This window comes from Dipodomys ordii, unplaced genomic scaffold, assembly GCF_000151885.1.
Source record: "Dipodomys ordii isolate 6190 unplaced genomic scaffold, Dord_2.0 Scaffold23, whole genome shotgun sequence".
NCBI lineage: Eukaryota > Metazoa > Chordata > Mammalia > Rodentia > Heteromyidae > Dipodomys > Dipodomys ordii.
The window spans coordinates 767,509-789,727 of NW_012267239.1; the positions used below are offsets into that span (position 1 = coordinate 767,509).

Genomic DNA, 22,219 nt, shown 5'->3' on the forward strand with positions numbered 1-22,219 from the left:
CCAGAGTTCAAGCCCCACAACTGACCAAAAAAAAAAAAAAAAAAGAAGCTCAGGGACAGTGCCCAGGCCCTCAGTTCAAGCCCCAGAAATGGCACATAAAAATGAAAAAAGAAATTCACAGGACTGAGTGGAGTGAGGTAGAGCCAGGCATACCTGGGTAGAGGCTAAGGTCCCCAGGATGGGTGAAGAGTACTCTCACAGTTGCCAGGTATCAGAGGAAATTGCTTCTCAACCCCAAGCAAGAGTGGTGCTAGGTGTCTTTTGTCTTTCCTTGGCTTTCCTTCTTGGAAAGTGGTACTATCCCTAGCTGGAGGAAAAATCTGTGGGCCCCGTCCAGTTAAGACTTAAAATGTATGGGAAGGAGCCAGGTGCTGGTGGCTCATGCCTGTCATCCTAGCTACTCAGGAGGCTGAGATCTGAGGATCATATTTCAAAGCCAGCCAGGCAGGAAAGTCTATGAGACATTTATCTCTAATTAACTACTCAGAAAAAAAACAGAAGTAGTCCTGTGGTTCAAGTGGTAAAGCACTAGCCTTTAGTAGAGGCTCAGGGACAGCCCTCAAGCTGTGTGTACGTAAGTGCGCGCATACACACACACACACACACACACACACACACACACAGACACAGAACAAAGTACATAAGTACATGAGAAGGTATTCCCTGATTCCCTGGGCTAGGCAGTGTCCTCCCCTTACCAGAGCTACCCTAGCTACCCCACAAAGGGAACCACTGGGGACACTATCTGCTGAGAAGGGCTATCTACGAGTTCTCCCAGCCTCAGGTCCTAGCAGGAAAGTAGGTGATCAAGTGGAGATCCTGTGTCAATGGGACAACCCCTTTGTGCCTCAGGGAAGACCCAGGGCCTGGTGTCAGATCTGGGCTTCTTGTCCCTAGGTTCATGCCTAGCTCAGACTCTCCTGGAGGACTGAGGTTTGTAATCTAGATTCAATGTTGCCTGCAGAGGCCCCTCTCTACCTCCTAGAAGGCCCTAGGACCACAGGGAAAGAGACTCCTTCATTTGGGTGGGACTACTCCCAGCAGCCAGAGAACCAGTTCTAGATATGTGCACAAAACTAGGTCCTGGTCTGGGACAGGGCACCCACCAAACATGAAGATCTATCAGTCATGTGCCCAAAGGAAACTGCACAACACAGAAAGAGACACGAGTCCCAGTCCTGGTTGAGGCTGAGCTCACAGGAGAGCATTTGCTATATGGGGCCATAGCCTGGGCAGCATGCTACTGGCTGCCTTCTCTATGAATGGAGAGGCAGCTTGGAGGAGGGAGGACAGACTGCCTGGGGATAGGATCTATCAGGGCTACCTTTGCAGCTGTCCTCTTAGCTTGCTCACTTTGGGAGGGTGTCAGGGGAAATCTTTCTTCAAGTCTACTCTCCCAGGCAGCTCAGGCCTCGCTCAGCCCCCATTCCCCAAACTTACACTGTCATCCAGGTTTGGTTCCAGACTCGCACACTTGCTAGTCAATCTCTAGTCCTTGGCTGTTTTTACAGGCAGGACCCACCACCATCAGCAGTCTCTGGCCATACTACCACACTACTCTGTCATACCTGGAGAACCTGGACGCTGCTGAGGGTCAGCTCCTTTCCCCTGAGGGCTTTCTTGGTTCTAGAGGGCTAGAATGTGGGCTCTTGAGGACACATCTGTACCTGACGCCAACCCAGAAAGCTCTGAGGACAAGTAGGGACACTCACCCAGAGTGGGTCAGACAAAAACCATCTTTTTATGGATTCTACATCTACCCTGAAGTGGGTAGATGTGGGAGTAGACAGGTGAGCTGGTCAGGCAGCCCCTCTGCCAGGTTTACATGGGCACACGCTTAGTGGGGGCTTATTTAAGTTTCATCCTGGCAAAAGGCCACTTAGTCTAATTTTCCGGAAAGAAATAGTAAAGAAATGTACACTTGAAAACAGATAGTCTTCTTCTGATCCAACAGTTAAAGATGATGATGTGAATTCCTAACAGCCAATGAAGACCTGAGGCTGCCAATCACTCCAATGAACAAAACTGTAAGAGAGACAAACCAGATACCAACAGCTCACACCTATAATCCTAGCTGTTCAGGAGGCTGAGATTTGAGGATCACAGTTTGAAGCCTGCCTGGACAAGGAAATCCATGAGACTCTTATCTCCAGTTAACTATCCAAAAGCTAGAAGTAGAGCTATGGCTCAAGTGGTAACAATTCCAGCCTTAAGCAAAAAAGCTTATTGTCCCTTGGGTAATATACTCAGGTCCTGAGTTCAAGCCCTAGTATACCAGCAAAAGCTTAAAAAAAAAAAAAAGACTCCAAGCTAGATCTACCTACCTCAGCAATTAAGATTTCCACCCACAGATACTTCAAGATAATGGAGACTAGGGAAGACAAAGTACAGGATAGCCTGAGGTAGAAGGGCAAGAGATGGGTCTTTGTGCGAATGAATGAATCACTAAGAGCAATTTAACTATAGCCATGGGCCACATTTTTTTTCTGGTTGTGGGGCTTGAACTCAGCACTGTCCTTTGAGCCACAGTGCTACTTCCGGTTTCTCTCTCTCTCTCTCTCTCTCTCTCTCTCTCTTTCTCTCTCTCCTCCCCCCCACCCCCCTCGTCTGTTGTAGGGCCTGAACTCAGGGCCTGGGCACTGTCCCTGAGCCTCTTAGTGCTCAAGACTAGCACTCGATCACTTGAGCCACAGCGCCACTTCCAGTTTTTGAGTGCCTAATTGGAGATAAGAGTCTCCCAGGCACTCCTGCCCGGGCTGTCTTTGAACTGTGATCCTCAGATCTCAGCCTCCTGAGTAGCTGGGATTACAGGCATGAGCCACCAGGGCCCAGCTGGTACTTCTGGTTTCTGATGGTTAAGTGAAGCTAAGAGTCTCATAGAAAAAAAAAAGTCTCATAGATTTTCCTGCCTGGACTGGTTTTGACTGTGATTCTCAGATCTCAGCCTTCTGAGTGGCTAGGATTATAGGTGTGAGGCACTGGCACCTGGTATAATTTCTTTTTCTTCCTGAGGCTAGGCAGCTGAGGCTTCCCTCAAACTCGATCCTCCAGCCTCCTGAGGGTGAGGATGACATTGCCGTACCTCCACACCCAATAAAACTATGCTTACTGTCAAACACTGTTCTAAGTCCTACAGAGCTACTCTATGTCTTCCTTGTACATTCTACTGAGGAAACTGAAGCAGAGAGATGAAAAGGGACCACCCAATTTAGATGGTCACATCATTTAGAGTTCCCCTTTTCCCTTTCTTTCCTTTTTTTTTTTTTAATGCGCACCCCAAGCCCTTCAATGCTCAAGGCTCTTTGTCCTATGGCCTTTGTTTGCTCTGGGAACAAATGGCCAATCCATTTTCTGACAGGGCCCCTACATTTTCATGATCCTCAGGAAACTGAGGCTAGCACAGATGAAAACACCATCACTTGACAGTGAGCCACGGAAAAGTTTTGAGAGGTGAGACTCCCCACCTCGGTCTCCCTGTGGGCCAACACAGAGCTTGTGCAAGTACACAGACAAACAGTGGAAGAATAGGAGGGCTTGAAATAAAGTATCAAGGAGTCTGGCCCATCCCTGGATGGACCCTGAGGACACTGGGAACCCATTGGCCAGGCTAGTCTCTCTTACAAACCTACCAGCTGAAGAGGTGAGCTGGTTAGGGAACATCCCTGTCCTCTTTTAGTGTCTTTGGAGGCTGCCCATGGTCCCAGAGTCCTGGCCTCATGCCTAGAAACAAGCAGAGCTTGGCACAGCCCTCTGTTGGGTCCAGCTGAGCAGAATCATAACCACAGAGCCAGAGGCAGACCTATACCAGCAAAGGAAAGAGTACTTTGCCCATTCTCCCACTTATTGCTGGCCTGTGTGCTACTGCTTCAGTGGTCTGTCTCCACAGAAAAGTTCCCAGCCCAGACTTACCTGATCTGCTGACAGGTTGCCCTTCCAGTCAATCTTAGTTTTTAGAAGGAATAAAAGCTCCTCTGTCAGAGCCAGCCTCGCCCTGTACTTGCATCCATAAGCTAATACATGTGACCACTGTCCTCGTCTTGGCTGGCTTTTGTCTTGCTCATGAACCTCTGATGGGTCCTGGGCAGATTTGGTGGCCAGGAACAACTGAAACCAAGGGCTGGTAGCCTCACAGTATGCCAGTATCAGGACCCCTCCTCGTACCTATGGGGTACAGGGTGTTCACATTTATCTGACTGAGCCTCCTTCCTATTTATTGTAGGGCTTTGAAGATGTGGGAAGGAAAGGGTGTGCTTACTTCCTCTCTCCATATCCTTTTATAGGCGGGGAGACCACAGGGAGCCAGGTTAGGAGAGTGGTGGGCATAGGATGTCCTATCTGGGATCACCAATGCTGCCAGAGACTGCAGAATAGACCAGGAGCAGCCTGCTTCCATGGGATCACCCAGGGTGGAGATGGTTTCACTGCTCACTTTGTATTCCATGCAGGAAGCAATGTTTGCTGTCAGCTGATGGTGGGGACCTGGGTCTGGCTGTGGCACAGCTGGACATGTATTCTTACATCACCAGGTACATTTGGTATGACACTTACCTGGGATCAGAGAGGCTGTGCTGAGAGTGGTCTCAGGCCTGTGTGGCCGGGGGATTCCGGGGTCCTTGGGCAGGTCTGGGGTAGAGGCTGATGTTGCAGGCAGACAGCTGACAACAGCTGTAGTAGCAGCCACTGCACTGCGAGGCTTGACATGGCTGTCACTGGGCCGTTGGACAGCATCGACCAGCACAGGGTCAGGTGTATTGGAGACCACAGCTGTAGGAAAGAAGTTTTCTCGACTGTCCTTAGGGTGCTTTGGGGTAGTGGGGGTGTCCCCTGAGGCCTGTAAGAACAAAAAAGGCTAAGAGGGTTGGCTGGGTGGCCCTAAGCACACATTGCCCTGCCCCACCCCAGGCCAATACAGTCCTCCTATGGAGGACACATCCTCTGGACCTGGGATGCCAACACAGCCCTATGGCCTCTGAGCTCCATTATGCTGCCCATGAGATGCTGGTATGCATATATTCGGGGACCCAGCACCAATACTAAGAGATACTCAGCTTGTGCTGGTGAGGACTCAGTGAGGACCTCCTGCTGGCCCTCCCTGCTCACTCTACAAGGGCCTAGGCAGGGAGAAGCATGTCTGCCCTGAAGTATAGTGGACTTCCAAAAGGCCACTTGTGGAAGGCTCCTAAGGGGAACGCTAAAAGAGTCCACATCTGAGCTCCAGACTGCAACTGGCTGTGACCCCCAGCTATGGTGCCTGGCCTCTGTGGTTCCTATGAGCCAGACCCTTTCCAGTCTTCTTTCACAGTTCATTCTGCTATGACACTCTTCCAGGGTTCTTTTCCCAGGGCCACTGCCATTCCACCAAAGCCTGGCCCTCCTTGGACAAGTATGGAAGGCTACAGCATCCTGACAGCATGCTTCAAATAAAGTGTGTTTTAGGGTACACTGAGGCAGCATCTTATGGCAGAGCTGAGCCCTCCAGCAATCCAGCCCCTCTTCAGTAACAGGCCCACTGTTCTGTCTTGAGCTGCCCGTGTCAGGTCAGCAGGGCCCTCCCCGCTACCCCCTAAAAATCACATGTCAGTTAATGGGCACCACAATACTAGGGGGACAGTTAGCTTCCAGGGATGGATAACTGTCTTCTGGTGGTTGTTTTGATTGGAATGCCCTGTCCATGGTTCTACATGGCAGAAGATAGGCTCTGTGGACTGTTACTATGTGGTAGGTGTCTGGGATGAGCTGGGCAACAGTTTGGTAGGAGGGCAAGGTAGGCTGTTGGCCTGGGAGCCCACATTGGGCCTGGAGGCCTGCAAAATTGGTAGTGTTGTTGTTGTTGTCTGAGTCCTGGTGGCGGACGCACTGAGGAGGGTCAGTGCTGTGTCCCTGTATGGTCTTTAGAGCACCCTACAGGGGTGTACGGGGGCTTCCACTGCAACTCTGACATGCTGAAAGCAAAATGGACACTTCCTGCGCATTGGTAGCAGCAGCCTCCACTTTCCTAGTGTTGGTCAGAGTTGAGCACAGAACCAAGGTGGGGACTCTGGGGTCCTGTGGGGCAGGATGTACAGAGGGGGTGACCTGAAGGAGACCCTGGCTGCTTGCACTGAGACAAGAACATGGGGCAGTGGGGAAGGACAGGTAGCTTATCGAAGAGCTTGAGAGGAGCCTTCTAAGGGGCTTCTTCTAAGAGGCCCCAGTTCCATGTAGAGAGGGACATGCCCTGTGGAATATGCTATGTGCTGGGTGTCTGGGGAGCCCCAGGCCAGTGCTGCGGGAAACAGGTCTGGTAGAAATGTGGGGAAACATGCCAAGGATCAAGGGTAAGGAGAGATGGGGAGGCAGGAAATGGCCTCCTTAGACTGACTTTAAAGGAGATGAGAACCAGAGCAGAGCAGAGCAGCCAGCCCTCAGTCATATCCCTCTAGGCTTAGGGTAGGAGTTGGGGGCCAGGCATGTGGTGAGAAGGCCTTAGGCAATAGCAGAGACACCCTACTAGGGAGCAGGTGCAGGTTAGAATATCAACAGAAAGGACACAAAGCCATCGAGCTGGCTCTCCTCTACATGAATACTGCATCCGAAGAGGGGGCTAGGGATCCACAGTTCACTTGGTCAAGGTGAACCTCCTGGACTTCTTTAAGCCTTAAACAGGAAGCGGGGAGGGGGGGGAGGACCTGATGCCCCATTCCTTTGAATAGAAGCCTGTCTGGACCTCCCAAGATGGCACCAGCTAGGATTCAGACCCCTTTGGATGAGACAGCCCAAGGTAGTTGGGCCATCTCTAGGGACAAAAGGCTTCCTTTTTAATCTTTTGACCTATTGGCTTTCAAAGCTCTAAGAGGAGAGCTGGGAATGTGGCTCAGTGGTAAGAGTGCCTAGCATGCATGAAGCCCTGGGTTCAATTCCCCAGTACCACATCCACAGAAAAAGCCAGAAGTGGTGCTGTGGCTCAAGTGTTAGAATGCTAGCCTTGAGCAAAAGAAGCTCAGGGACAGTGCCCAGTGTTCAAAAGGGGGTATGGTGTGGTGGCTCTGCCTGCCAGGCCTGTCTCCTCTCCCCCCACATCTTCCCACTGAGCTCCCATCCCACATCTTCCACCTCCACAGTCACCAGGCCCCTTCCTGGTCACCAGATCCTGCCTGCCAGCCTTCCCTTAGCCGAGTTCTCATAAAGACCCCACCCCTCACTCTTCCTGCTCAAAACCCCCTATCCTTATCACTCCTTTTTCACAACCGTGGCCCCTGGATCCTCGTATTGTGTCTAGTAGTCACCCCACTTCTTCAATGTCCCAGCCCTGGGACCCGTGGAATATTCTCTTTCTACTCGATCCTGTCCAAGCCGCCCTACTCCTGTGGTCCTGTTGGGGTACTTGGCCCTGCTTGTGCTCTCTAATCCTCTGGTCCATATTGATGGTTATCAAGGGTCCTTACACCAGGGCTCCTCACATACACAGGCAGAGTCCTGACCTTTCCGCTTCCTTTGCCTTTCCAAACCCAACCTCACTCTAGCTGGGATTCTTTGAGGCTCTTCCTAGAAAGGCTTCAACTCCATCTCTATCCCCATTATCTCCTTCGCCACCCTACCATGCAGGTCCCTCATCATGCCACTTCTTGGATCCTGACATTCTTGCTTAGCCCTGCACCAGCATTACCTTCTTCACTCATCACTGGTGTGACTCTGTCCCTTCTCCTGCCTAGTAAGGGCTATCTCCCCACCCTGCATAAGCCCCTACCCCTTTCTTCAGTGGTCCCTGAATAGGATACATCTCTACTCTGGGTTCCCAGCCATGTTTTTTCTAGTCACCCTGGCTCTAAGATTACTTTCTCCATTTTTGTTGCAAAGGTGAGGTCAGCTTGCCAGGAGCCATCTTCTCTACTTCTGGAAAAGGGAGTAGAGGCATCCCTACTATGAATGGTGCCCCAGCAACCTTCCAGCTCTTCTCCCTTTGGTCATGCTGACTACAAGAACTATCCCCATGCAAATGTACTTCCAGCCTACAGCTAGGCCTAAGTGATAGGCAGAACCTGAACAACTGGTTCCAGCTTACCTGTCTCTGGGCAGCAGCCCCAAGGTGGACTTGACAGAACTTCACAGCCTGCTCCAGTGCAGCCTCCTCGTCCACCTAAACAAGGAGATGATCAAAATAGAGGACCTGGGACATGGTGCTTGGCTTCCTCCCAGACATGTTTGTTAGGGCAGCACAGACCAGCCTATGGGAGTTTGACTAGGGGGATGGGGAGAACTCAGCACAGAATTTTCCTCACTGATGACTAAATCCAGAGCTCCCAGGTCTGTCTTCCAGGTGAAAGTTCTAGCTGAGGGTCCATGTACCAACTATTGGTATCATGACTTGGGGCCAGCCATCCTTCTAGCCACACTAAGTTACTTTCTGTGGCTATTTATGCTGTTTACAAGAGCTAAAGCTGACAGGGAAACTCAGACCAGACCAACCAAGCCTCTAAATTTGCCTGAGAGCTGGGTGTGGTGGTATACATCCATAATCCCAGGAAGTATAAACAGGAGAATAGAGAGTTCCAGGCCAGTCTGGGCTATGTTTTTTGAGAACCTCTCTTAAAAACAAAAAAGTTTAGTTGAAGCCCAGTTGCTTCTAGGTGTGGCTTCTGACAGGCAGACTTCTGAGCTTCTTGCTCACTTGAGGGGCAGGAAGGAGGGCTATGATCCAAATAGAAAAGGCCTTTGAGAAGTCCTGGGCTGAATGGGGCAAATCTGATGGTGACAGCCTTGGGCAATGCCAGACATAATCCAGAGCCCAAGAGCCCAAGGCACAAGGAGTTCAGTCTAAAACTCCAGAGGTGAAGGGGTCACTCTGGACAAGCAGTGGGCAGGCCCTGAGGTAGATGGCCATATATGGCCATCAAGGCAGGGAAGAAGGCAATACAGGGAAAGGCCAGCTTCACTACCAGCAAGGAAAACAGTAGTACATTGACTGTCTTCTAAGCAATGAACAACAAAAGCAAATGGAAGTTAGCACTTGACATTTTGAGAGATTAATGTATGTGTCTATACATCACAAGACAACAACAACAAAGCAGCAACAAGAACAGGATGACAGCTTCTTTGGGCCACAGTGGTTAGCCTCTTTCCAAAAAAGCCCTATCTTTTAGGTAGGTTACAGCAACCACCTTTAGATTGAAAGCTCAAAGGATGTGCCCCAAATGCATCCAGATGGCCTCACTGGGACAGGGACAGGGGTGGGGGCTCATCTTCCTGTGCTGGACCTGTAATGCAGATTCATTCATATTCCTTAAAGGCACATGTTTTTAAAACTGATTGTTTTGCTTTCTCATTGTAGAAAGCCTCAAAAGCAAAAAGAGGGGATGTGGTGGGTATGATAACTGAAACCCACCCCAGGGGCAGGCCCCAGCACATCTTGACACTCAGGAATGAGCCTCCTAGAGAAGAGAAAGCCAAGGACACAGGTAGAGTTTGTGGACATCAAGTCTGTGGATAGGTACAGCCCTGGGGCCATCTCATTGCTCACCTACCTGTTTGATGAGCATGTAGGTCTCTGACATGATTCTCTCAATTCGGCCTAGGTCGTAGGCCACACCTTTCTGGCCCTGCTGCCACACTCGGTAGGCATCCAGCAGGAGGGTTTTGCCTGACTCTGTGTCCTCCAGAAGCTTCCTCTTTCGGCTGGGTCGTGGGGGTGTCTCTTCTAGGTGGCTGCAAGTTCTGGCCCCGGTGGCAGTAGTGGGAGCTGTGTTGGTGGTGGGGGTTGGGGGGCCTAGGGTGAGTGGAGTAGGCTGCTGCCGCGCACTGATGCTCAGTTCCTCCAGAGACAGCTCAGCAGGCCGACTCTCTGGGCCTCGGTCCCTTGGGAGATGGCTTGGCAGCAGGGACAATGGCCGTTCCAAGTCTATGCGGCAAATAGTGGCCTCACCTGTGTCCATGGGCTCAGTGGACCCCATTCGTGGACTCTCTCTGTCCTTCTGCTCCCCACCCTGGCCTAGACTGTCTCCTGCATCCATGGCCATAGGCTGGTGACTGAAGGTGCTCACTGTGCCCCCTGGCTCAGGCTCTGGCCCTGAGACATCAGTCAGAGGAGACTTCTTGGGGTGAGGGAGTTTCTCCTGGTCATCCTCGGGACTGGTCTTGTGTGAGATATCGGTGGTCATTCTGGCTCTGGAGAAGCCAGAGGCCTTGGGTCCTGGATGTTCTGACCCCTGCCAAGAAACCAGAGACAAGACAGTAGGGTCTCTCGAATACATAAAAGCACCTCATTGTCACTGAGCTCAACTCAATGACAATCTTAGCTATGGACATCTACTCTACTAATTGGCCAGGGCTTGGCCTCAGGCATAAGAGGAATAAGTTGGGCCCAGAGACTTGTCCTAATCACTCGAGTGCCCTACAACAATGGCAGTTAGAGGGGCTAATGGGACCTTTATTTACTGCTCATGAAAGCCTGGATCTAGCTGGGATGTAACCACCTGGCTCTCCTGTGGAGTAGCGATGTAAGCCTCAGGGGGTTGTATAGGAAGGGGATTGGGGCCATTGCTGCCTGTGCTTATTTCTGGCCTTGTGTATGAGGTCTGAAGGAGGGGCGAGTGCTGAGCAGCTGCATCAAGCCCCAACTACTACACTGGGCATGGGCTCTAGAGGTGGCAAACAGGGTTTCCAGCAGCCCCACCCATGAGGGGGTACTTCAGTTCCTAGGCCTCTGGAGCTGGCTGTGCAGTGGGGTCCTGCTGCACCTGCCTAGGGGTTGGAAGATGCACATAATGTGCTCATAGGCCTTGCTCTGCCTGCTGGGGAGTTTGGCCCCATGGATGGTCATAATCACTCTCTTCAACCATCAAGCATGTTGGGGCCTCAGTAACTGCTGAATACTCATTGCTCCAGCTGACCTTTCTGGCCTAGAAGTGGGGGTCAGGATGGGTTCTGCTTTTCCAGTGGGGACAGAGAGACCTGCCTAACATGCAAGCAGTAGCATCAAGAGCACTGCCTGGGGAGGGTCTTAAAGTACATTTTATGGGCCATGGAGAGGGGCAATGGACAACATACCTCGGTGAGTTCACTCAGTGTGTCTTCTAGCACCTTCACAGTAAGGATAAAGGCCCGCTGTGCCAAGACCTGACGGTCAGCATCTCGCAGATATTTCCTATGATCACCCAGAGGTGGTCAGAAGGAATGAGAGAGTGTTAGATACCACATAAAGCTGCTGGGTAGCAGCCCAGGACATTATGCCTGCCCTGAGAATGTGTGTATCCCTGTGTCCGATCTATTTTTTGAGGTCTGTTTCTCTGAAGGTCTCCACTGCATCCCACTTTCCACAATCAACAGGTCTCTGAGTTAGCTCCACCTTGCTGAGCCCTCTGGACTAGCTGTAAGCAGGGAGGGCCACAGTAGGCTGGCCCTGCCTGTTGCTCAGGGGTGGGATAACGAGGGAGGCCCGTCTTCCTGAGCTTGTGGCATGCTACCTGACACGCCATAGTGAATAAAACCAGAACAAGAATCAGTGCAGGAATAGGAGGATGGTGATCCAGGCCGAGGCTTCACAGCCTTGCACCTCCTGGGAACCCTTCATTCCTGCATGTAGCAGATGTTATATGCCCTCCCCCTTTCTGGCTAAGGGATTCCTGGTTCCTATTGAAGCCCAGGCATCATTGCAGCCCACCTAATCATTATTGGCTTTTGCCTCACCACCTGATAGTATCTCTGAGAGCTAGGGGGAGGGGAGGCTAAGTTGTCCAGGGTCTCAATGTAGAAACCACATTGTTAATCCCAGGATGCTTGAAGGTAGGAGTGGTGCCCTGTAGGTTCTATGCTGAAACAAGGAAGTCATTGAGGAGAAACTGGTGGCTGGGGCTTCTAGACCAGTGGGCTCAGGACCAATCTGAAGCAGTGGAGACAGCCCTGGTAGATGGCCTGGTGATGGCAGCGGAGGTATATACTAGGTTACTCATGTGGGTGGCCTACTCACTTGCCCTGGTCTGGGGTCCGCTGCAGCATAGAGGACACCTTCAGCAGGGTGCTGTGGTCCCGGAGCTGGGCCAGCACCTTGAGCAGTAGCACGATGGAACGGTTCATGTGCCAGGCGAAGCTGCCTGGCCGGTCAATCTCATCCACGGGGATCCGCCAGATGCCCTGTGGGACAGGCACAATGGGTTATGAGAAGGACTGCTATGGCCAGAGTCTCAGGGATTCCCTCCCTAACATCCTCTAGAACATGCTAGAGGCATACTACCCAACTGGGGACTTCATGGCACCCTATAGGAGGAGAGATGCATGACTGCCTCAACATATTCTCTCCTTACTAATAGTGGCAGATGAGACACATGGTTCTGGCTGTATTATGTGTTTACTGGACCTGTCCCCTATAATGGCACTCAGATGCAGAGCTACCTGTCTGCACAGGTGCCGACTAAGCCATATGGGCAACTCTCAGAGGCAGAACTGATAACGGAAAGGGGGCCATGGAGACCTCTGGCCACTGCTATAGACAGGCTCTGGTATGGCCCTGCTCTCACACAGTCATTCCTGGCCGTCTTAGAAAATCACTCGCAAAGCCGGGTGCTGGTGGCTCACACCTGTAATCCTAGCTACTCAGGAGGCTGAGATCTGAGGATTGTGGTTCAAAGCCAGCCTGGGTAGAAAAGCCCTCATGAGACTCTTATCTCCAATAAACTACTCAAAAACTGAAAGTGGCACTATGGCTTAAGTGGTAGAGCACTAACCTTGAGCGCAAAGAGGCTCAGGAATAGTGCCTGGGCCCTCAGTTCAAGCCCCACAATTGACACAAAAAAAAAAAAGAATGAAAGAACGAAAGAAAGAAAATCACTTGCAGCTCCTAGGATGCCCAGGCCTCAAATACCTTAGTAACAACATTTTGTTCTGGCAACAACATTCCTCCTACTGCCCTTGGCTATGCCTAAATACTGTGGCACCAGGTATTCCCTAACATCACCAGCTAGAGTCTGGTTCTCTACAGCTCTGATAACCAGCATAGCATCTGACAACTTGGGGACCAGTCAAGGTTTAAGGGGAGGCAGAGATGAGAGTGGGATGGAGTAATGAGTAAAGGAATATTAAGAAGGCCTGACTTTGGCACAGTACCTCAAGGAACTGTAAAGAATCAGCAAGTTTTCAAATGGGACCCTGTAGTCAATCCCTGGAACAATTCTTGCCTAGAATGGACTAGTGCTACCAAGTGACATGGCCTCTTCTTCTTCCTCCTAGCATGGGCTAGGTCCATGTCAGGCTGCAATATGGGGCTCTAGGGACCTTGGTTACCAGCATGGAGCTTCATGAATGTCTAGGTGGTATCCCTTCCAGGCCCTGGTCACTGCTTACTGCCTGCTCATGGTATGTGAAGAGGCCTGGACCCATACTGCTCTAGCAGTCCTGGGAAGGGATCTAGGACACCTCTAGTCCTCAGTTGTTCAGGCATGGAAGGAGCTTAAACCCCTCATCTCTTAGCCTGTGCCCTCCACAGTGAACCACCAAGCAGACAGATGAGTAACCTACGGACTATGTAGAGACCTCACACCACCTTCTGCCCTCAGCAGCATCCATCAAGAGCAAAGCCAAGTTGTCCATACATGCTGTGCAAATACCAGTGAGTGCTGTGCCTTCCTCACATGTGGGTCTACAACAGCTTGCAAAAGCCACCACATCTGAGGTAGGATGGATGCACTGAACTATCGTGGCCACTATTGGAGTCAAGGGCCCCAGGCCTAGTATCTTCCTCCTCTGCTCCCAGAACTGTGGATGGCCTAGGTATGATTGCGGTGGCCTCTGAAGGTGCTGTCCCTGCAGTCTGCTAGGCCTGTGAGGCCAGATATCGGTGTCCAGGTGGTATCCATGAACCATGAATGCCAAAGTTCAAAAGAAGTGGTGTTATTCAGAGTCACACAGCCTGAAGACTTGGGATTGGCCCTTCAACCACCCACAACTTTGAGAAAAGGATTCCTAGAGGCCTTAACCACCAGCTGTGGTAGTGCCTCTCCACACCAGAGAGGGTAAAGTCCAGGACCACATGCTGTGTGAGGTATATGAGAGACCTGCAGCTTACAGGTCTCATGTGTTAGGCAAGAGGATCTGGAATATCCCTGGGTTTTTACCAAATCTCCCTTCCTGTGCAGAGCCCCTGATGACTTAAGTCATGTGGGAGTCTGTTCTCTAATCTGGTGTGGACAGTCTGCCTGCCTATCAGGGTGTATATGTGAGGAGAAGCTGACTTTTCCAGTTTTCCCCTGGTAGTACCCCAAAGGCAGAGAGGTAGCCCTGCTCCCTCACATTCCACTAGGCTCCACACTAGTGGGGCTGGGGTACAGGCACTAGCAGGCTTGGGGAAGAGGAGGAGGAGGAGAGAAACAGGAGTACTAGGAACCTCAGACACCTGTTGACATTTCAAAGGCTATTAAGCCTTATGGTAAAATAGGCTGAGGGGTTGCCTAGACCCTAATGCTTATCTAAACCCCAATACTGCCAAGACTTCAGCCATATATCCGCGGAGCTAACGACCTCTGGAGGAGGCTTGTTCATCTTATTAAGGGTTAACTAGTAGAAAAGTGACAACTCTGGTGATTGGGTGGGTTTTTAACTAGGATAGTGTCCTAGATTGGGTAGGCTTGCGTTGCTTCAGTTCTGGGTCACAAGGGCCTTGACACAAACCTGGCAGAGCAGGACAGGCATTCAGGCTGAAAAGGGCTTTCTGTATGTGGCTAGGCTCTTGGACCAGACAAAAGCCATCTCACCCCTCTTGCTAGTGCAAAAAACAGGCCAAGAAGGTGATGTCAGAGATAAGCCACACTTTGGCTCTTAGCAAGGTGGTTAGAGAAGTATAGCAGTTTTGGTAAATGGTGAGGGACATGGGAACACAGAAATTCTGCAGAGGAACTCCAGATTCTTGCTCCTTAGTTCAAGATGGAAGATACAATGTATTTGTGTGTGTTAGGTGTGAATGAGCACATGGAGAAAATCTGGAGGACTCACCAGTCACCAATGTGCTACCTAGAACCGTACGAGGATAGCCTGGTACTGTCAGCCCATCTGGAACTGGGCACTGGCTCACCTTTACCAGTTAGGGGCAGGGGCTGAATCCAACTTGTTGAAGTTAATGCCCCCAGGATCATCCATGTACCTCTTGGAATATCTAGAATGTTTACAGGACTGTTTCAGAAGCAGCTTGAGCATGCTGGCCAAGCTGCATGCCCTGTCTCTCCTGCCTCTCCCTGTTCTCTATTGCCAGCCTGTTGGCACTGGGCTCCCATTCTTAGCCTCTGACCTTTGGGTCAAGTGCTTGCTGTGCTAGGGATTGAAGGAAGGACAGACAACTCAAGCCTTCTTTCTAGGCAAAGACCTGACCCCTCTGATGGCAACAAAAAAGCCTTACAAGAGAAAAAGGACAGATTATGGCAACAGAAGCATGTTCATTATAAGGGAAAAAAGAAACCTACACAAGACAGAAGTTCTTAAAGGCACATGTTTTCCAATAGGCTGGAACTAGGCAGTAGAAACCCATGCGGGCAGATGCTTCTCTACCCCGCTCTCCGTCACTGGGCCACATGGTCTGCACCTCTGTGAGCACTTGGATGCTAATAAACAAATGCATACACCAAGAAACCTGTGTATCACACATTCTAGCACATGGTTTGCATCCCTATCTCCCATTCCCTTTAGTAACATAACATCACAGATCTCAGAAAGAAAGAAGACCACACAAATCAGGCAGTGGGTCCATGGAAACCCAGAAGGGAATGACAGGTGCCCTAACAAATGCCCCAAACCAGCCCTAGAGACATGAAATGCAGCATTTTATAGTTGCATGGGTTTTGCTTTCATCTTGGTTCATTTCTTGGCCTTTCCTTGGGAACGGTGGTACTAAAAGATACAATTCTTTGGGCTCTGATTGGTTTGAGTGCCCTTGTTCACTTATTTGCTGTTTATTCATTTACATGCCTTAGCACAGGACTCTTGGGATCACTGGGCACTGAGCACCATTCCCTCCCCTTCTCCTGAAATGGGCTCATTTCCTTCTACTCCCACATTTGAGCCCTGCTCTGCCCACCCACCAGTCATGGAATGATAGCCAGCAGGTAAGCCCAGGATCTCAGCAGGCTTCCTTCTTCTGCAGAAGTCCTTAGCAACACTACCTCCTCTTCTTGTGTGGAACTTGGTGCAAATGCAAGGTAAGCCACTAAGGGCAGGACTAATTCTTGTAGCCATGAAGCTGGCCATTAGAGACAGCTGGGGGAGAACAAAGCCACCAGGTGGAAAGCAAGCCAACAACTTCCACTTCACCTGAGCTAGGCTTTTGTATTTGCTGCTCATGGATGGTCTAAACCTGGGTTCTTGTAGAGGAAAAAGGAGGAGCCAAAACCAACCTCCCAACTACTCCTCCCACATCTGACTTATTCAGGGCTAAAGTCCTAGAGAGAGCCAAGGTGTTGGTGAGGTGCTGTGCCAGCCTGGTGAAGACAGGCACCCAGCAAGCAAAGACACCTGTTCCTCCATCTTCCTTATCATGGCCACATGAGAAGAGCCATGAGGCTCAGCCCCCTGACACCACCTTAGAAGGCACAGATGTGGGCCTCAGGAAGGGCGTGGGTGAGGGAGCCAGGAGTAAGCAGAAGGGGATCTAAGTCAAACCCGACGAGAAGAGTGTGGGCAGCAGTGCCTGAAAGGAGACCTGCTGAGAGCAGATGGGAGGGAGGCCAGCACTGGGTGCTAACACTCCCACAGAATCCAAAAGACAGGATGGAGCAAGATCACAGATTTGAGAGAGCCAAGAGCAGAAGCGGGAGCCAGAGCAACAGACAGTCCCATGAGGAGAGCCCTTCCCTGAGACTGTCCCCTCCCACCTCTGCAGGCACACATGCTGTCTTCAGATCTGCCCCTACTTCTTTGGGCTAGGCTCCCTGGTAGCCAATGCAGCTGGGATAATGCTTGCATGGGAGAGCCAAGGGCAGTTGGAGCCCACACTGGCAACCTCAGAGCACTTAAAACCATGAGACTGTACTCAAAACTCTTTCTGCGTGCTAATCTTCATCCCAAGTAACTCAGCCCACCCCACCACTTAAGAGGAGTTCTGGGATCCTAAATGGCAGATGAAGTCAGAGTCAGACAGACTTCAACAACCTAAATGATTTGTAGAGCCTCAGACTCTAGGCTGAGGGCTTAATACAAGTTCCTCAGCCCTTTCCACAGCCTTGAGTATCTTCCCACTGCTGTAGAGGCAATGGAGCTTTAGAAGCTACACTCACAGGAGGGCAAGCCTGGGGTTCCAGGGAGAGTGAGCACAGTCACTGTGGTTTGGGGGCCCCTAACCTGTTCCCTTTCAGCTGAAAGCTGGGTAAGTGGAGGTGGTGGGTACTGAGATAGCTTGGTGTTAATACCTAAAACGTATTCAAAACCAGGTGCCAGTGAAGTTCAAAGCACCTTGGGCAGAAAAAGTCTTTGAAACTCCATGTCCAATTAACCACAAAGTACCAGACTAGAGGTATAGCTCAAGTGGTAGAGTACCACCTATGATCAAGAAACCCAAGCAAACTGGACACTGGTGGCTAATGCCTGTAATCCTAACTCAGGAGGCTAAGATCTGAGGATCCTGATTTGAAGCCAGCGTGGGCAGAAAATTCCCCTAGACTTTATTTTTTTGGCAGTTATAGAGCTTGAACTCAGGACCCGGGTGCTGACTCTGAGCAATTTTGTTCAAGGCTAGTACTCTGCCACTTTGAGCCACAGCTCTTCTGGTTTTTGAATGGTTAATAAATTAAGATTCTCATGGGGACTTTTCTGCCTGGGCTGGCTTCAAACCACAATTCTCAGATCTCAGCCTCCTAAGTAGCTAGGATCACAGGCATGAGCCACTGGCATCTGACTCCCTAGATTCTTATTTCCAATTAACAAGCAAAAAGCTGGAAGTAAAGCTATTGCTCAAGTGGTAGAGTGCCGGCCTTGAGCAAAATTCCTAAAGGACAGTACTTAGGCCTTGAGTCCAAGCCCCAGTACCAGCATAACAACAACAACAACAAAAGCTAAGCAAGAGCATGAGGCTCTGAGTTTAAGCCCTGGTACAGAGGTAGGGGAAGGGAATGCTATTCATTCACAAGGTAACTAGAAAACATGGGGGTTTCAGAGGGGAGGAATCTGGAGCCTGGTGAGCTGGTGAGGGAGAGTCCACTAATGGGAATCTTGGTGGATGGTATCCTTCCTGGAAAGGCAAGAGATGTAAGTAGCTCCTGCAGTTGCAGAACAGCATGTAGACAGCTCGTCAAAGCTATGCTTGGGCTCACAGCTTATTTCCTGCAGACTGTGGCTTGGGACTTAGGCTCTTCTTTTCCCAGATTCCCTGGTCAGCCCACACTCATGAAGAGCCTTCATGTGGACAGGAAGGGCTTGATACACATTCCTGTATCCTTGTGACCCTGCACCCCAGCATGTCTGCTAGATGTAGCCTTTTCACTCAGCCCACAGCCAATGTAACCTGGCAGCCTGAGGCCACACATTCAAATGCTTTGGTTCTCATAGTACATCTCATCTCTCTCCTCTGGACCCCCACTCAGGCTACTGGCTTTGTTCTGTTTTTTTTTTTTTGTCGGTTCTGGGGCTTGAACTCTGGGCCTGGGTGCTGTCCCTGAACTCTTCAGCTCGAGGCTAGCACTCTACCATTTGAGCCACAGTGTCACTTCCGGTTTTCTGGTGGTTCATTGGAGATAAGAGTTTCACAGATATTCCTGCCTGGGCCGGCTCATATCTCAGCCTCCTGAGTAGCCTGGATTACAAGTGTGAGCCACCAGCTCCCTGCTTGTTTTTCTTTTTTTCTTTTTTTGCCAGTCATGGGGCCTGAACTCTGGGCCTGGGCACTGTCCCTCAGCTCTTTAGCTCAAGTCTAGCGCTCTACCACTTGAGCCATAGCGCCACTTCTGGCTTGTTCTGCTAATGTGGTGCTGAGGAATCGAACCCAGGGCCTCATGAATACAAGTCAAGCACTCTACCACTGAGCCACCTTCCCAGCCCTGGTTTTTTATTTTTTGGGATAAAGTTGTTTGTTTTTTTGTTAGTCATGGGGCTTGAACTCTGGGCCTGGGCACTGTCCCTCAGCCCTTCAGCTCAAGGTTAGCCCTCTACCACTTGTGCTACAGTACCACTTCTGACTTTTTCTGCTTATGTGGTGCTGAGGAATCAAACTCAGGGCCTCATGCATGCAAGGCAAACACTCTACCACTGAGCCACCTTCCAGCCCTGCTTTTTAATTTTTTAATGACACATTCTTACTATATAGCTCAGGCTGGCCTCAAGCTTGTAATCTTCCTTCCTCAGCCTCCCAAGTGCAGGGGTTGGAGGTATATACCACCATATCTGGGTCTCATATCACTTCTGACAGGATAGCTCAAGGCTATTCTGGCTAAGGGTTGCAAGCCTCATCTGTCACCTTTACAAATCCTACTTTTCAGTTATGGACTCTCCTAGAGCCTCCTCTTTGTGCCTATAAAGGCACAAAGGTCTCCTGGGAAAACAAGTGCCTCTGGGAATGCCAGAACAGGAAAGGAAGAGGGGCAAAGGCTGTAACCCAGTCAAAGCTGAACTAAGTTGGGAAGGGAATCAAAAAACACTGTACACCCACAATGGCAGGGACACTCTTAAGTATAGTATATAATCCACTCAGTACTTGTCTCCCAGAGAAGAAAAGTAAGTTCAAATGACCTGCTCAGGATGCCCAAAGACTCCCAAAGTGGGATCACCTTGAGTCTCTCCCCATACTCTCACTTCCAAAGAAACCAGCTGGCAGTGAAACCTCCATTTTACATATATACATATGGAAACAGTAACAAACAACCACTTGTTCAGAGTCAGAACTGGAGTCCCACTACAGGATAGGCTTGGATTAGAAGGTCCGCCCATGAATGAAATGGTTAATAGGTGGCCAATGTCTTCCCCTAGTATCCTCAGGTGCCTCAGTCAAAATTAAGCACCCTGTATTCTGTATTAGGAAATGGCCTCCAACCTTGGTCCTCCCAGGACTTAGCTTGTCTGCTCTAGTTGTCTCTTGCTGCCATCCCCACAGGACTCAGATGTGGCTCCTTTCTCTAACCTGCATTTTTAGGATCTCACCCAGGAGGAGGAGCATGCTAGGCAAAGCTCAGGCAAGAAGGCAGTAGAGGGAGTGGCCTTTTTTCCCAAGTAAAGGCTGTTAAGGGCACTACAGAGAGACCATGAAAAGACAGAGCAATGAACTGCTGATGGGAGGATGTAGGGTATTCAGCCTGACAAGGAAACAACGTGACCACTGGGCAGCTAGCAATGAATTCTCCCTTCTCCAGCTCACCCAGACTCCCCATGTCAAGATTTCTGAGTCTGCATGGAGCCTTCTTGGGTCCTAATCAGACTATTCAGTACTGCCCACCAGGTTGCCCTGACCTCCACAGGTCATGAACCATGGTTGGAACACTGGTTATAGCCCTCTAGACTGAGGTTTTCAGAGGTATCCAGGTAGGAGGGGTTGCATTGCCCCTGGCTCTGAGACTTATGATCTGTGAGGTACCTCAAAGTCTCAGATAGTAAAGCTCCAGAGGAAAAGAAAACTCAAAGACAAGCTGGGGGCCAGAAAGATAGAGACTGTAGCTGATTGCTTATTTTGCCCGCAGGCACATTGCCCAGAAAAGGAATGTTCCAGATCAAAACCTCAACTCTGGTTAACCTTGAGGTAAGTCAGTTCCATGAACTCAAGGAGTCCCACCTGTGCTCCCAGAACCACATCTGTCCTTCCCAGGATGCAGGGAGCCTCAACACCTAACAATTCAGGGTTCAGGAATAGAAGGAAGGTAATGGGTCCAAAGAAAAAGGATTCTGAGAAGTGTTCTGGGAAAAGCTAGAAGGAACTGGAAAAAAAAAAGCCTCTGCTGGGCAGGTGGAAAATGGGCATCTGGGTTGACTCTCCAGAAAAATATTGGGTGAATATCCTCTTTACGAAGTTCTTCCGTCTACTTAGGATCACTTGTGGGAGCCAAGGGAAAGGGCATGAGATAGTAGGCTGGACTCCTGGAGGTGAGATCTGGGTGTCTAAGCTAACACAGTGGGGGATGTCCACAGTAAGATGGGTGATCAAGGCTTCCCAGACAACTAAGCTTTAATAACTCTGTTCAAAGAAAACAGCATTGTAAGTACTCAAGGGAGAATTAGCTCCCTGGCAGAGGGATTCCTACAGACCTTCTTGGCATGGAGCAGAGTAGTGATTCAGTGCTTAGAAAAGGCGAGGGCTGGGAGCATGTTGGCATCCCATTCTCAGAAGCAGCAGGCATGGGATATAGGAGCAGGCTGTTGTTAGCTAAGGACCAGCTGGCAAGTGGTGGCTGGAGCTAGAGAGCAATGAAGTCTTTCAGCAGGGTTGCGATCTAGGGCCTTTTGATTCTCCCTCCTCCAGAAGCACAAAATTTTCTATGGGTTCAGGACAGCCTCGGAGCTGAAAACTCCACCTCAAGCTGAATCAGGATCTGGACAGTGAGCAGCAAGCTCAGGAGCAGTTGTGGGGAAACGAACAGAATCCCCTAGCCTTAGAGAATCACCTGTACCCACAAACCCATACAGCAAACCACTCAAACAGCAAGAAGCTATCTGAGAAGGGAGAGGATAGAGTATGAAGGGATAGATTCCGTGTAGTATCTGTGTAACTGCGGCTGACTTATCTCCTGGAGTCCTACAATACTCACAGGGTGCCCACCCAGCTTCTCCAACACATAATTTCACTTACACTTCTCTGTGGGAGAGGGGACAACTTAGCAAAGCTGACTATCGCAGAATTCAGCTTCCCAGATTCTTTGTACTCCACTTGGCCCTAAGTAAGGAGAGCAAGGACTTGGGTTGTAAACACCCCACAGATGCTCCTTTCTGGGACCCTCCTTCTCAGGAGCCCTGGAATTTAGGTACAAATCTGTTTCCAGGTAGTTTCCCTAACATTTGAATGTCCAGAGGAGCTGAGGGATCCCATCTCTCAGTCCTAAGTGGGGGAGTGGGAACAGGAGACCAGATCGAAAACCCCTGGGGGCAGGAAGTTTCTACTTGTCTACCTCAAAGCCATCTGGGAAAGCCTCTCAGACTAAAGGGTTATTCGGAGGCCACCAGGGGCGCTGAGCCCCCACTCACGCCCCCATGTGACTCTGGTTGTCCAGGCTGGGCTACTAAGAACAAGGGATTCCCTGTGCCATCACTGGTAATAAGTCCTCGAGCAACGCATGAAGGGGCTGGGGAAGCCTGCAAT

At 50.4% G+C, this 22,219-nt stretch overlaps 1 protein-coding gene across 1 annotated transcript in view; it reads right to left on the bottom strand.

Annotated features, from left to right (window-relative positions):
• Positions 1–22,219, bottom strand: part of Cabin1 (calcineurin binding protein 1) — a 147,402-nt gene that overhangs the window by 4,847 nt on the left and 120,336 nt on the right. The window contains exons 30-34 of the mRNA XM_013014489.1: positions 11,942–12,105; positions 11,023–11,119; positions 9,501–10,181; positions 8,042–8,116; positions 4,549–4,831 (exon numbers count right to left, since the gene is read on the bottom strand). Coding sequence (XP_012869943.1) covers positions 4,549–4,831; positions 8,042–8,116; positions 9,501–10,181; positions 11,023–11,119; positions 11,942–12,105 — 1,300 coding nt within the window. The remainder of the gene's footprint in view (positions 1–4,548; positions 4,832–8,041; positions 8,117–9,500; positions 10,182–11,022; positions 11,120–11,941; positions 12,106–22,219) is intronic.